Consider the following 15,843-nt stretch of genomic DNA (forward strand, 5'->3'; position numbering starts at 1 on the left):
GTAAAAAAAATTGTACTCATTGATTAAAGATAACATAAATTCCATCAAGCGTGCCATTAACTTCCATTTAATTATAACTAATTAGTATTTAGTCAATTAAATATTTCTGAATTTGATAATGTTATTTAAGCAGGTATATGTTACTATTATTAGTGTTAGGTTGAAGTTCATTATGAACTAATTATTGATAAGCTTAATGTGCATACACACAGACACATTATGTCCATTGTGTGCATATTATAAGCATTTTACATCTCATAATAATTGTAAATTAATTAGTAAGTGATTGATTAAATAAATAAAATTTTTTACTGTCTAAGCACTTCGCATAGCTTACCTGTAGTTCCTACAATAATAAGTGGCTGACCACAAAACAAAGCAAATACGATTCCCGCCAAACAAGTACTGAGCAAAGTTTCACTAATTCCAATTTGATTTTTAGTTTTGATTCCCGTTAGCCCCCCGAAGGCAATTGCACCACTAACCGCAGCAAAATACATAAAAAGAGCGGCAGCGGCGCACTGGGCATTCAAACCGTCTTTTATGTCACTAAGATAATGCGGATAGCGACGTTTTAGGTCATTTATCAATCCTCCCCATGGTCTTCTTGTACGTTCCAAAGGGTTTGGAAATGGTGGCTTCTTATCACCACCATCCGCGGCCAAAAGAGGCTTAATAATACCTATAAAGTAAAGAGGTTTAGGACCAAATTAAAAAAAAAATCTATATATTCCAACCTTGAGCTTCTTGTTCTTTCTTTAGAGCATTGAGTTTTCTTTTCTTAATGGCATCACTTTTAGCCTTTATTTCTTCTATAGGAAGAAGAGCTTGCCGCTCCCAGTCACCCGGTGGTAATACAATACTGTCATCTAAGAATTCGTTAATTGCTGACAATAGTTCTTTTCTAGAGTCGGCCTTATAGGCTATGTTATGGAACTGCTGGTTGGCCATAAGGGTGGATATGGATCGACCAACCTTTAAAAGAAAAAGTGATATTAAACATCAATTAATATGTATTGTATATTATCAAGTGCAATGTTTTTTAAGGGTTAGTCCACCTAAATATTTATGAATCGAACCATTATATTCAAGGTACTTGAATGGTCAAAGTCTTAGGGAGGACTTAAGGCTTTAAACCAAATATACCTGAGTACAAAGTCTTTCGGTTTTCGAGTTTTACCTGGTTGTTATCCAGTTGGCTCTAAAAAGTTCAATAAAATGGGAAATTTATGTTAGTGTGGAAAATCAAAATATAATCATAAAAGCAAATGGAACAAAATAAACTATTTAAACATGCTTTATTGGTGTTTAAAGTGAGAATCATCATTTATAATACATTCTCAAGCTTTACATCTTACTTCGGCAGTTGTTGCATCTAATAACCTATCTTGCTGCATTACTTGAAAAGCTTCTCGAATTTTTTTCAGTATATATTCAGTATTTTTTTCAGTATAGACAAACTCTGTAGTAATCCAATGGTTTCAAGTCTGGGAATAAAGCAGGCCACGGATTAGTCGACTATTCTCTTACATCTCGACGGATATGAGATGAACATCCGTCGTGCTGGAAACCAATTTGCATGTCACCTGGAAACTCCACTCTTTCAAATAATTCCCGAAAAACATTTTGCAAAATATGTAGATAACTGTTGCTGTCTAATCTTTTGGAAACAAATGAAGATAGATTAATCTTTTGTCCAAAAATGGCGGCCCATACATTAACATAAGACTTGGGTTAGAAAAATACCTCTTTTTCCTGGTGTGAATTTCCCCACTTTTCAGCTTACTCATGCAAATCAATTCGTCTCTCAGGAATTTTTAAGAGTTTTCAGGTATCTTTCATTTCCATTGTAACTACTTAAAAGGAAATGACAAGTCTGGCTTCTACGAATAGGATCACCATTTACAAGTTCTATTTTCTTTTACGGTGCATGGTATTCCAAATTTTCCAAAACAAGGCAAACCAAGAACAGCAGCAAATTTCCTAGTACTTGTAGTGGAATCATCTTTAAATACTTGCTGGACTAGTTCTTTGCATTGAGGAGGATGTCAACCTGGACTACCACCAGGTTTAGTACAGTTTACACTTCCAGTCTCATAAATACGTCGATGTATATTGTAAAACAATCTGACATAAAGCAATCTTTTCGCAGGAAATCTATCTTGGTACAATCGTCGTGTTTCTACTCTATTGTCATCTACTCTGTCATATATAAGTAAACAATATGTATATAGTAATCCGGTAACCGATAGAACAACTTAAATAACACCTTAGCGATGGACGCAGTAAAAGCCGGTTTTTTTGGAGAAAATTAACAGCTGAAACTTTCAAAGTAGAACGGACTACGCTAGGTCGAAGACTTCTTAGTGCACACTCGAAATCAGTTGGTTGTGCAATGGTCTTAAGTAATTAAGAAAAAGCTCTGACTTTAATGACATTGGGTGTTATAGCAAATTGGAGATTTCCTCTCTTAAAGGTTGATATTCGTGACGTACTAAAAATTTCTTAAACAAACAAGAAAAAAATGTTCGAATATTCAAAACTTACTTCTCAGAGCCTAATTTTTTTAAGAGACTTAGAACATCATTGTATGATGAAATTTGAAATTTCCTTAATAATATTGACTTATTGACTAAGCGGAAAGCTTAACATTGTATAACTATGACAAAACGAATGTGACTGATGATCCTCGCTCCAGGAAGCTGTTGGTACCAAGGAACACAAAAAGAGTGGAAAAAGTTCAGGAGCATTCCCGTGCTACCATCAGTTTAATGGTTTGTGGAAATTCTAATAAAGACCTTGTACCGCCAACGGTTGTATATAAAGCCTTGAATGTTAATGACAATCGGAGGGAAGATAGATCTCGAAGAACAAAATATGCGAGCAATGAGCAATGCGAGTGGATTTTCCAACTTTTCCTATCTCACGTCCAATGCACCCGAGAGAATAACGACCAAGTGGTTCTCGGTAGTGACAATCTTGTAAGTCTCTTTTCACGAAGGGTTATAGATGCATGTGGTACAAATAGCATCTACAAAACTTCTTTCTCAACCAATACCACAAATTTAATGCAGCTCCTTGATCTGGATATATTCGCCCCAATGAAAAGAAATTTATAAGAGATTCTTGATCGAATACTGGACAGATTGTGAAAAGGGGTAAGTCAAAACGTGGCAGAGAATCTTAAATGAGTTAAAAGCTTTGAAGCGCTTTTCTGATGGTCTAGAAGATGCAGACATCGAAAGAGTTTTAGACAACAACTGGGAAAAAATGTAAAAGGGGAAGTCGAACCTGTAAGTGATGCGTCTCTCACTATTACAGCCCCTAATGTTTCTGAAAAGCCTCCAAATGTTTCTGAAGAATCTGGAACTACAGATATAAAACCGGGACCCTCTTTATCTAATGTTTTGCCATGCACACAGCAACTTCCCACCAGGAAGAGTAAGAGGGAAGAAAAGAGCAACTCCGAATGTAGTACTTGCAATTGCTTAATACTATAATTCGAAAAACTACAGAGGCGCAATTGATTGGATAAAATGTACGAAGGGTCGCGCATGGATCTCTGAATCCTGTAATAAAGGCAGCAAAGACTCTTATTTTGAATGCGAATGGTGTGAGGATTTGAAAGATAATCAATCTCTGTGATGCTTATAAGGACTTGAAAGTTGACGTTATTTAGCCAGTGGCTTTTTTTGTTATTATTTGTAATTTTTTTAAGGAATATGCCTGATTTTACCAAAGTTTTAATAAGAAAAAGATTGTTTATTTTTTGATAACTTGTTATTATTTTTTAAATATGTCGGTACAATGTAATTATTTTAAAATTGCAAAGTTAGAATGTACAGCGATCTATTGGGAAATGAGCTGAAAAGATGTGCAAATAGCCCCAGTTTACGGTAATGTATTCAGGTTTTGAGGAAAAGCTATTCTTGACATACAGTACAAAACAAAAATCAATTGGGACGAGTTTAGATTTTACAGTTTTTGGACTGACACTCACAAAATTATTATTGACCTGTTTGAAAAGGAATAAAGCAAGAATATTTTGAATTCTTTTATTTTTTTTTATTTATCTATTCAAACAGTCGATATCCTTAATCTTTTGACTTTATTTTTGTTGTTCCTGATTCACACAATAAACTGAAGTGCCTCTCTTAATTATATCTCACAAAAATATAAATTCAGATATTCAATATTAGTTTACTGCTGCTCAGGTAGAAATTGAATTACTCAAAAATTGCTCATTGAAGATATAAGAAACTCAAAAGAATATTACAAAGGGAGAAAATGCCTAAAACTTTTCCTAATGGCTCAGAAAGTTTTACATCCAAACTTCTGAGCTACAGGCAATTTCAGGGCGTCATGTTGGAGTAAATTGTTGATGATTTTCAACTTCCTGGAATAACTACAACTAAGCTGGATGAAAGAAATGAGACACATGTTATACAGAAAAAAAATGTTCGAAGTCCAAGCTTCCGAGTCCCAAGCGATTTAAGAATACCATATCAGAGTAAATTATAGAGAATTTTTGAGTGCTCGGACTAAATTAAAAATTGAACTACTCAGAAACTGTTCATTATAGACTTATAAAACTCAGATACATATTACAAAGGGAAAGAATGCCTCAAACTTTTCCACAATGAATCAGAAACTCGTAAATTTAAATTTCTGAGCTACAAGCAATTTGTGATCGTCATGCCGAAGTAAATTATTGGTAATTTTCGACTGCCTGGACTCAAATAAGAACTATATTACTCAGAAGCTTGACATAGTAGATATAGGAACCATGACACTTATTATAAAGCAATAAAGTACCTAAAACTTTTCCTAATGACTCAGAAGATTTCTAATCCAAACTTTTGAGATTCAGGCGATTTATGAGCATCATATCGGAGTAAATTGTTGGTAATTTTCGACTGCCTGGATCTAGCTAAAAATTTAATTACTAAGAAACTGTTCACTGTAGATGTATGAAATTCGTATTGCTAAGGAAGAAAATGTCTAAAACTTTTTCACAATGTCTCAGAAAGTTTATAAATCCAAGCTTCTGAGATACAGGCGAATTAAGAGCTCATGTCAAAATAAACTGTTGCTACTTTTTGACTGCCTAGAATAAAATAACAATTAAATTAATCAGAAACTGCTTATAGTATATAGAAGAAAGAAGACACAATCATGTTATATTGAATGTCGCAAATAGCTCAGAAAGTTTCAAATCTAAAGTTCTGAGCTATAGGCGACTTATGACATATCGTCGGAGTAAATTCTTATAGACTTTTGACTGCATGGATTAAATTAAAAAATTAATTACTGAGATACGGCTTATAAAAGATGATGAAATGAAATATAATTGTTATTATATCAGCAAGAAAACTCCTAAAATTGTTCCAAATAGCTTCAAAATGCCTTAATAAAATAAAAAATTAAATTACTGAGAAACTGTTTACAGTAGATATATGAAACAAGGCACATGTTATTAAGCAAGAAAATTTAAGTTTACGATTTTTTCCAATCGCTCAGAAATATTCAAGTGAAAATTTTTGAGCTATAAGCGATTTAAGAGCATAACGTCGAAGTAAATTATTAAGTGCCTGGACTAAATTTGAAATTAAGGTACTCAGAAATTGCCCAAATATATAAAATTACGAGATAACATTTTATATTGCCGCAAAATATACTTAAACAGATGACAATTTCTACAATTTATTATAGTTTAATATTTAGGCAACTCATATCTGCCAACTTGAATTTACTGTGCTCACTTCACATTAATCTGAGAAAAAATAAAAGTCTCGGTCTCAAAATATTTTTTTTATATGTTCCGAAGCTACTAAGTACTTTTTTAAACCAACATGTACTTTCACATTAATCTCTCAATCTATCTATGTATTTATGTACCTTTCCAAAATTAGTTTCTGAATCACAATGTTCAGAATTTTACTTTTACCCTAAAAAGTTTATGGGATAATCCAGAAGACCTTATACTCCTTGAATTTCTGGGAATCTTTTATTTTTCTTATTTCTTTCAGGCAGTTAAACTGATGTTGTTGCTTGTTGAACAAAAAAGAAGTGTTGGATAATCTGAACTTTGGATAAGTGTTTCTAGACTTTTGCCTAGATCTGAAATCATTGATAATTTGCCAAAATTTCCATAGCGAGAGAGAACATGAGGTACTGAGATGAATAAAGAAAGACCTAGAGACCTTATATGAAGGAGAAAAAAATGAGAGATCCAAGGTTAGACTACAATTCCAACGAATACAATTTTTAATATTTAACCTACAGCATTGTTTCAAAGGTCAAGACCTACGTAGAATGAAATTAATTATGTGCACTTGTACAGGTTGCTTTAATAACTTGAATAAGTTCCTTCATTCAGGTATTTAAAAACTACTTCATATAGCGTAAAGTTCTATTTTAATGATAACAGGAAACAAACGCAAACACTATTTTTATTTTCATTAAAAACTGAAAATCTTGAATAACTCTGACAACGGTAAGACTATAATAATGTGCTTTAATAAAGATTTTAAAGGATCTGCTTCCCCAAGACTTTGCCACGATCTTCCAAATTTCTGCTAATGATTCATTGCTGGTAATAAACGATTTCGGATATAAAATAAAAAATAATATTTGTATCTTCATCCTATTAGAGACTCACCTCATGATAGTCAATGGTAGGCAGCTTAGGTCCCAATAAAATAAATATAAATCTCGCCGGTATATTAACCTCAATTAGTGAGGGTATAATTACTGGTTCGGCTAATCTTACGAAAGCAATGGCGGGTTGCTGTAAGAAATCCACCTCTCCGACCAATACACAAGCACCCTGAGCCTCTGCCGGTATTTTTTTCAAAATAGCATCGTTTCTGGCCCTCCGTATGTCTTCGTTTGAGGCGGAATAGAGTTCGTCTCTGATGTCTATTAAATGGCTCTCGTTGGGCGGAAGCAGTTTGTGTTCCGCGTCGCCGTTTTTCAAATTCGTTTCTGGGAAGCTGATTTTGCGTTTTTCTGACTCGTACAGGTTCTAAAAATAAAGATTATTTTAATATAGTGGTATGTGACAGTTTACAGGGTTATTTTGATGAAAATGTGAGATATCTCAATGCATTCTTAAGCATAATTTTTGGGTAGGTTTGTTGGGTCTAATACCAATCAGTTGAATCAAGACAGATTTCAAATTTTAATGTACGAGTCATATCATTATTTAGTAGCCTGACATTACAAAAAAATAGATGATAATGCGAGTTTAAGAAAAAATTGCCTTATTTTAAATAGGTAAGAAATCGAAGAAATATCTTGTAAAACTATCCGTAAATATTCTTAAAATTTTTCTAAATTTCAACACTTTTATAAGTTTATATTTATATATGTTTACTTTTACAATTTCTTGCTTATATTATTGTCGATATAATCAATAATAAAAATTTAAAAAAAAATTACTTAGAACATGGGAATTTGGGGTTCATAACTAACTTACTTTTTGATTAATTAAATTCTAAATTCATTCTTGTACTAAATTTATTTATAATTAACTATGTGTATCTAATTTTGTTGTTTCTAAAAAGTTACAGATGCAAATAAAAGAGAATATAGATTTTATTAAGCTCCAATATTTTTTAATGATTTTAATTGGAATTTTCTCTCTTAATATAAACTTAATTGTTTTTTTGAGATAATTTTGTTTTCAATTTGTTTGTGGATTGTGCAAATATTTCCTTAAATATAAAAACAAATTTGTAAAATTTGAAGAAATAATTTTTAAAATTAAATCATTATATTTCTAAAAATACTCTGTCTGTAATAAGAGTAATTGAAATTTAAATATAATAAAAATTAAAATGCTTTCTAAATCAGTTTTTTATTTTTTATTTTAATCAAATATGTTTTTTACATCTAAAATATTTTATCATATCGAAGATTAATTTATGCAGAATAATTTTTTGTAAGTATAATATAATATAAGTTCTCTGAATTCCGTCCTCATTCAATTAAAAAAAATCATTTTCCAAATATTAAATTACGTGAAGTTTTAAATCTAAGTCCATGTTAAAAAACAAAAAAATCTTTAAAAAAATATCCTTAATTAAAGTTTATAATAATTGTTAATAGATGAAGTAGTAGTTTTATTTAAATTACCAATTTTTTAAAAATCATTTTCATTTCTTACATAATATTTTATTAAATGCAAAATTTAAAAAAATTTTAAAATTTGTTCAAATTTAATTTTTTGCTTATATTAATATCAATATAAATAATAATTCAAATAGTAAAAAAATTAATTAGAAAATATAAAAAAATGATTTTATGAATTATTTATTTTATTTTTAAAAAACACCGTTGCACTTCATTAAAAGAAATACATTATTTATAAATTAATTATTAAAAAAAAATAATTATGCATAACAGCAGTTAAAATTAAAATATAGGGGAGACTGGGGTCAATTGAACCATTTTGTACAAATATTTTTTTTCTGGCTAGATAAATACTATAATATGATCAAAAAATATGTAACATATAGCTGGAAACTTGACATATTTGACCTAGTAGTTAAATTTGACTACAGATAAGCGAAAAACAATATGCAAATAAAAATAAGGATCCACTGTTCAACTGGCTTACTTTTATTAAATGGTTCAACACACACCAAACAAAAACATTCACTTTCGTCGTCGGTAGCATTTTCAGATGACTTCTTTCTTGTTCTCACGGGTGCTTTTTTTGGGATTTTCTTTGGACACTTCTTTTCGGTTTCCAGATTCCGTTTGACCTTTTGTGTTTTCTTATTAGCTTCTCTCTCTATTTCCTCCTTTTCCGGTGTATCGGTGTACACGGCTGACTTCCTCTTTTTCTTTCCTCTCGTTTATTTTTCTTGGTGAAGCTTTTCCGAAAGGCCTAACAACTTCTGGTGAAAACGTGTTATTTTGGGTGTTTTCAGAAATTTCACAATTTTTTAGGCCCCGAGAAGTTGATGGCGTTGGGTTTTGAAACTCATCTTCTAAGGTTAGTACAGTCAGATTGTTTCCTGGATTTGAACAAGGATGATCATTTGGAGGTTCGGTTGAAGAAAACCTATTGGTAACAGACGTAGATGAGGTAGGATTATCAAATGTATCTTCCAAAGTAGGATCTGTCAGATTCAGATTGTTGCCTGGATCTAAAGCAGGTGAAACTGAAGGTTCGATTGGAGGCAACCTATCTGTGACAAAAGATGGCGAGAAATCTGTCTCCGCAAAAATACCTCTGGTAAAAGAATATATCCCTGTACACTTAAATCAGGCTTGGATATTGCTTTGTGTAAGAGCTAAGGGCAATGATGTTGCGACAATTCCAGATAAATCATATATAGACATCGGTTTACCAGGGTGACTACGAATTCAACCATCACAAGCAAAGTTTATTGCTTTCTTAAGAGGACCGAAAACTGTTCTATTGAGGGGCTGACATTTATGCGAGCAGTGGGGTGGGAAAGAAAGCATTACTATTCCATGAGTTTTACAATAGTCTAGAGCTTCTATACTAATATGGGATGTGTGTTATCCAGTGTGAGTAGAACCTTATGAGCTTGTGAAAAATTTGTGTGCTTTTGAAAGTGTTTTAAGAACAAGACGAACTCTTTTTCTTGCATCCATCCTGACCCGTTTCAAGCCCCAATACACCCTGGTGGACCATCACGAATAAAATGATCCTGAAACCGCAGTCGAGAAAAAATAAACATGGGCGGAATTGAATTGCCCAGTGCGTTTATTGCCACCGTAACTGTTACGAGTGTACCACGTTCTTGTGAGGTAATTGCACCCACTTGTTTCATGCCTCTTTTTGCTACAATTCGATTTGGTTTCTGGACTGTTGTCACACCAGTTTCGTGTACGTTGTAAATATCCTTGGCTTCAAATTTGTCTCGATCCAAAACTTTGGCAAGATTATTAAAAAATACAGAAACATTTGCACAATTGAAGCTGGTTGCTCTGGCTAAGCTGGTTGCTTGTGATGCTCTTATTGATAAGTCACGGTGTCTTGACATAAAACCGGAAAACCAGTCTTCTCCTGCCATGCCGTTTTTAATCCACGTGTCCGGTTTGTCTATATCATATCTAATGGTTAATTCTAACGCAAGTCTCCGAATATCTTTGGTTGACAGACCTTGATAAATGTCTGCAGCTTTTTTTATGTACTTTACTATTTCGGTTTCTTAAAGTTCATTAAAAACTTTATTTGCAGGTTTATAACTCATTGTAACAGGTGGTTGACCTTCAGTATTCCCCGCAGTTTCTTCCTTTCGCTTGTATCTCAACAAAGACACATGACAGATCCCAAATTGGTCGACAGCTAAGCGTAGAGAACTTCCATTTTTGAGCTTTGCATATGCAGATTCATATAAAGATATATCTCGACTTGAACGATCAGTTTTCGGGACTCTTTTACGGGCATCTGAAATGAAATAAACTAATTAATTTACTAGATTAATGTCCTTACTAATGAAAGCTGACAAACAAACTAAACACACTACAGACTCAATTACAATTTATTTCATTTTAGAAATGCACGGCGGGGTCAGTTGAAACGTTACAAACGTCCCCGTTACAACTGACCCCAAACGACTTTTTTAAATAAATTACACCATATTTACTACAAACAAAATGAATTTCAAATTTAAACCAAAGTAAAATAAAGCTAAGTTAATGGCCTAACTAATGAAAACCGACAAACTAACCAAATACACATACAGACTCATTTACACATGCATAAAAAATATAGCAAATACTTACTTTGGATACGTGAAAACACAAAATCTCGCACTAGGTACGTATACTTTGTTTAATGGCCCGCGGCGTACTGCCAAAAAAATGGTTGTCGATATTATGGTCTATATTACGCGCGCAATTTATTTCTATCTTGTAGCGGAAGAAAGTTTTGATTACTGTTTCAATTGACCCGTGTTATAATTGACCCCAGTCTCCCCTACCTTCAAACGCTTTTATGTAATCAGTTTTTGACATTTTCTTTTAAATAATTTTTTAGGATTTGATAAGCAAAAGGTTTTTTTTAAATATTTTAATTATTTTAGTAAGTCAAAAATTATTTTATACGTAACTATTATAAATAGAATTTAATATATTAAAAAAATAATAAAAAAGAAAGGCAATATTGCTTACATCTTCTTTACCGTATTACATCTATTTTTCCTATTCAAATACTAAAATATGGAAAAAAAATTATACAAATTGTTTATGTTATCCCATGTAATTTAAATTGCAAATTGTGTTTTTTGTATTTTTTTTTAAGAAAATTTTTCTAATTAGATTGAAATATTTAAAATTTGACATGGACTTAACTTATTATTTAAAATTTTTTTTAAAACTGATAATGTTTTTATTAAATCTTTTAATGTTTACAGGCATAAAAAATCATATTCATATAAAATAGCAAAAAAATAATTATTTATATTTTATAAATACAAGTAAATCTAAATCAAATAGTAATCCTTAGACTTCCTAGGACCTGTTCAACTAAAATATTCTTAGAATATAGTTCCAATGTATTAAACATTAAAACCCTCATGGGATATTAATAGGACATCCCAGAAATATCTATTGTTACTAGGCTCTATGTCAAAAAAATAGTTTTAAACATTATTACGTATCTAGCATATTTCCCAAACACAATATGGTACAAGTAAAAGTTGCGTGTTTCAAGCTGTGTTGATTTTGGTCTGTACATACCTTTAGATGTTTTTTTTTTTAATTTTAAAGTAGAAACAATTTTTACGGTGCAAATTGAAAAAATGATCGAAATACTCCTAAAGTTTTAAAAATAAAATAAAATTTATGATCATTTTTTAAAAAACTTGCTTAAAACAAGTGGAATGATTATGTTGCTATATCCTATTCTATATGGCTATGGTGGTGATTTCAAAATCTAGGGAGCAATAATTGTTAAAAAAAAACGAGCATATTTAATATCACTAAAGTGATCAACTAGGCGTCTAAAACCTAATTATTATTTTTATTAAGGAAATCACTACTCTAATATTAAAAATCTAAAAAGTTATTAAAAGGGGAGAAAAACTGAAACAAATGCCACAAGACCAACAATTAATTTGTAAGTAACACTTGCAAACTACAAGAAAAAAAGAAGCGTTTACAATCATTTAAAAAAATTAGTTTTTTTGTTGTAACACGAATTACTCTAACCCAGATGCGAAAGTCCAGCAAAAACGCAGGTCTATCTTAATGTAATAAAGCTATTTAAATAATTATACTTAATTGTTAAATGTAATTAATCTATGTTAAGTAACAGATGAAATAGTAAATAGCATATGGGTAAATCGAAACATAAGCGCGCGGTCTCTAGGAGCAGAAATAGAATAATTATAAATCCCCTATTTAACATGCGATGGCGTGCTAAGTATGGGATACTCTGGTACCTGTAACACTGCTATGACCGAGATGGAAAATCGGTATACATAACCAGGGTTGCCTTTTATATTTAAAGAATTATAAAATATTATTTGTTCCCATATTTTCATGATATAGCCCTTTATGCGGTAGGTACATTTTTTTTTGCAGTAAATTAGACGAAATTTAAAATATAACCATAGTTGTAACTATCTAGTTATATAAGTTAAACGATATTTTTTGTTTGATTTTACTACTGCAATTAGTGCCTGAGGTCTAAGAGTTTTGCAGAGTTTATATTAAAATTACGAATTATAAAGTTCTACTTTTGAAACCAGAACCAAAGTTCATTTTTTATGTTTGTCCACTTGATTATAATTAAAAAAATATTTTAAGGTAAGCATATGAAAGATACCCTTTTCCCGGGTATTTATTAAAAAGAGTTTATGTTGCAAAGTTGTTCTTACCATTCAAAGTATTTCTTAAACTGTATTTATTTTACTTTCTTAAATTTATAAGTTTACCATAACGATCTATAGGAGAATTTTGACAATAATTAGTACGGTGAAAGAGAATGCGAAAAAATTTAATCTCGTAGGTAAGTCTAAATGAATGCTCTGTAATAAATCAGTACAATTAACATTTCTATTGGCAATCTTATGTATAAACAATATCTCCGCCCTATTTGGTCTCTTCTACAAAGCAACTAAATTTAGGCTTTTCTCAATTAAATAATAATCACGTTCAGCAATCAACAAATTCAACTAAAATGCACAAAATCTTAAAAATGTCTGGTGAAATCTTTCAATTATTAGGTTATGAACTGCCTGATGGCCAGATTTTGAAGACATACTCAATATAAGAGCTAATGAGTGAACAATAAACATCTCCTACTGTATCCAATAAAAAGCCACTTCAAAGTCTCATAACAAATCCAGCATCTTGGAAGACCTAACTGTCTTTCCAAATCCTTTACTTTAGTAACATATTTTATTGCAATTGAGCCCCGGAATAATCACAGCTTACCCTCCAGTGACTACTACTATTAAAAATTAAAAGTCTTTTCCAGGCATTCAAAGTGACTCAGATTACTTCAATTTCTTATTAAATTTAATTCACCATCAACACTATAAGAACTTTCTGATTCTCCTATGAAAGCTAATAAAGCAGCATACAGAATGAACAACACTTTAGCTTAGAACAAGCTTGCTCTTTCTACACTAGCATACAAGTCTGTTTAAATCATCCTGCAAAAGAGATTGATCCCTTAGGCAATGGATTGTCTTTATGATTTTAAAATTATTAGCAAACGACAAGATATCACTGTTTTAAAAGCAATCAAAAAATCGTATTTACAAATAGGTCAAGGGAATTGGCAAACAGTGACCATCCTGTAGAACTCCCGAGGTCGCAACGATTGCTTCAGAAAGACAAGAATCTATTTTAACCTTCTGTTGTGATTTCACCAGAAGACTACCGATCTAGCCACTACCAAAACCCAATGCAAATAATCTATTAAAAAAAAAACCACGATGCACTCAATCAAAGGCTTTGAAAGGATCAGTATAAATTGATTCAACCTGTTTTTATTCTTCCAATCAGCATCAATAGCCGCCCAATAAAACATCCATGTTGATCTTTTCGTTAATCACATTTTTACATATACTTTATTGATTACTCATCAAGCTATCAAAGAATTTGGGAATGGAGGACTGAATGCATACACTTCTGGAATTTAACTGTATTCTTCCGTACTTCTGTAATCTCAGTTTTTTCCCACTTTTTTACACATTATATTATTTTTTCATTATATTAATTTGTAATTATTTATTTTATAATTTTTATAAACACGTAGCATTGCATATACATTTTTTAAAAGTACATTAAGTATACCAGTATATATTTACTTCTTTGTACATTTATCATCTGCAGACTGATTGATAAAATACGGAGTGAAGAAGAGTTTAAATAACTTTAAGGTCGCAGACATATTTCGAGAAGTTTTTAGGATTTTTTTTTAATTCCCTGTTAAGTTTTACCATATACTGTGACCAGTCACTCCTCCCTTTACATTAAAATCTCAATCTATAAAACTCAAGATAATCCAAATTTAAACCAGATCTGATATATTTTTTGTGTAAAACGTTATCTTATTAGTTATAAGTGAAGTATCTTATTTCAGGGAAAAACATGTACGATATGTGCTGCTACAATTTTTGTTTAAAGGAACCAAATGATTATCCCTATAATTAAGAAGTCTTCAAATTAACCAAATTTCAATTTATATCACTATAAAATAGGTCAAAGAGACCTATCAAAAAGACCCATATATTCAGCGCGTTTACACTCATATTAAAAATCATAAAATTAAACATTGTTTTCATAAATAAATAACATATTAACAGCCTATTCAATGATGTAAATTAGTGACAAAACGGAATATCGTGCTAGTGACATTTTATTAAATGCACCCGGACACTATGTACCTCCACTCCATCATGTTACTCCAATTAGTCCAATTACTCCAATTAACATCAAGCAAATTATAGTCACCATGGATGTAGACATTTTAGGATAGATATTCTTGTAAAATATTTTCAACTGATTCGCAACGAACTTTATAAGATAATTGACATAAAAAATTAATTTTTTTTTGGCATAAACTGTTTTAAAATCATAAATTTTTAAACACTAAACTTTTTTTTATATATTGAGTAATAAAAGAACTAAAGAATCTTCTTTCAAGCGATCTCTCAATTTTTCTACAACCGCTTATCTATAATCTTTAGGCGTATTGTCTGATCAGATTTATAATTATTAAAACAAACTCTACTCTTCCTTTTTCAGAAATCCCTTGGCTCAGCATTCTTTCCGTCATTATGAAAGCATACACTAACTTGTTGATCTATCAGCAGGATCTGTTGGATGCCTTGGAGAGGGGATGTCAGATGGATGTGATTTATACAGACTTCTCCAAGGCTTTTGATAGAGTCGATCACAGAATCTTGCAGGAGAAACTTAGAGTGTTTGGTTTCTCCAATCATATAGTTGCCTGATTCAGAAGCTTCTTGTCAGGCCGGACTCAGCAGGTTAGATTGAGTAGTGCTAGATCCAGCAATATCAATGTATGTTCTGGTGTACCTCAGAGTGGACACTGCTCACCATTGCTCTTTAACATTTTCATTAATGATATAGGCTAAATGATTGGTGTGTCAACAATATCTTATTCTTAAACATAAAGAAATGTAATTATATTAGTTTTCACAAAAGAAGTAAAAAAGTTGTAACATCATACAATATAGAGGGAAGCCCTGTTCAGTATTCTGGTACAATCAAGAATCTTGGCATTTATTTTGACGATCATTTAAATTTTAATATACACATAAATAATATAGTGGTTAGGTCCTTCAGGGTCAGTCGAGACCTGTAAGAGAGTGTACATGT

At 31.4% G+C, this 15,843-nt stretch overlaps 1 protein-coding gene across 2 annotated transcripts in view; it reads right to left on the bottom strand.

Annotated features, from left to right (window-relative positions):
* The window catches only part of LOC126739889 (band 3 anion transport protein), a 124,949-nt gene that overhangs the window by 68,579 nt on the left and 40,527 nt on the right, over positions 1 to 15,843 (bottom strand). For both annotated transcript variants that reach the window (XM_050445710.1, XM_050445711.1), the window contains 3 exons: positions 6,662 to 7,027; positions 738 to 975; positions 338 to 682 (listed from right to left, as the gene is read on the bottom strand). In XM_050445710.1, the coding sequence (XP_050301667.1) occupies positions 338 to 682; positions 738 to 975; positions 6,662 to 7,027 (949 nt within the window). The remainder of the gene's footprint in view (positions 1 to 337; positions 683 to 737; positions 976 to 6,661; positions 7,028 to 15,843) is intronic.

The sequence above is a fragment of the Anthonomus grandis genome, chromosome 8, assembly GCF_022605725.1.
Source record: "Anthonomus grandis grandis chromosome 8, icAntGran1.3, whole genome shotgun sequence".
Lineage (NCBI taxonomy): Eukaryota > Metazoa > Arthropoda > Insecta > Coleoptera > Curculionidae > Anthonomus > Anthonomus grandis.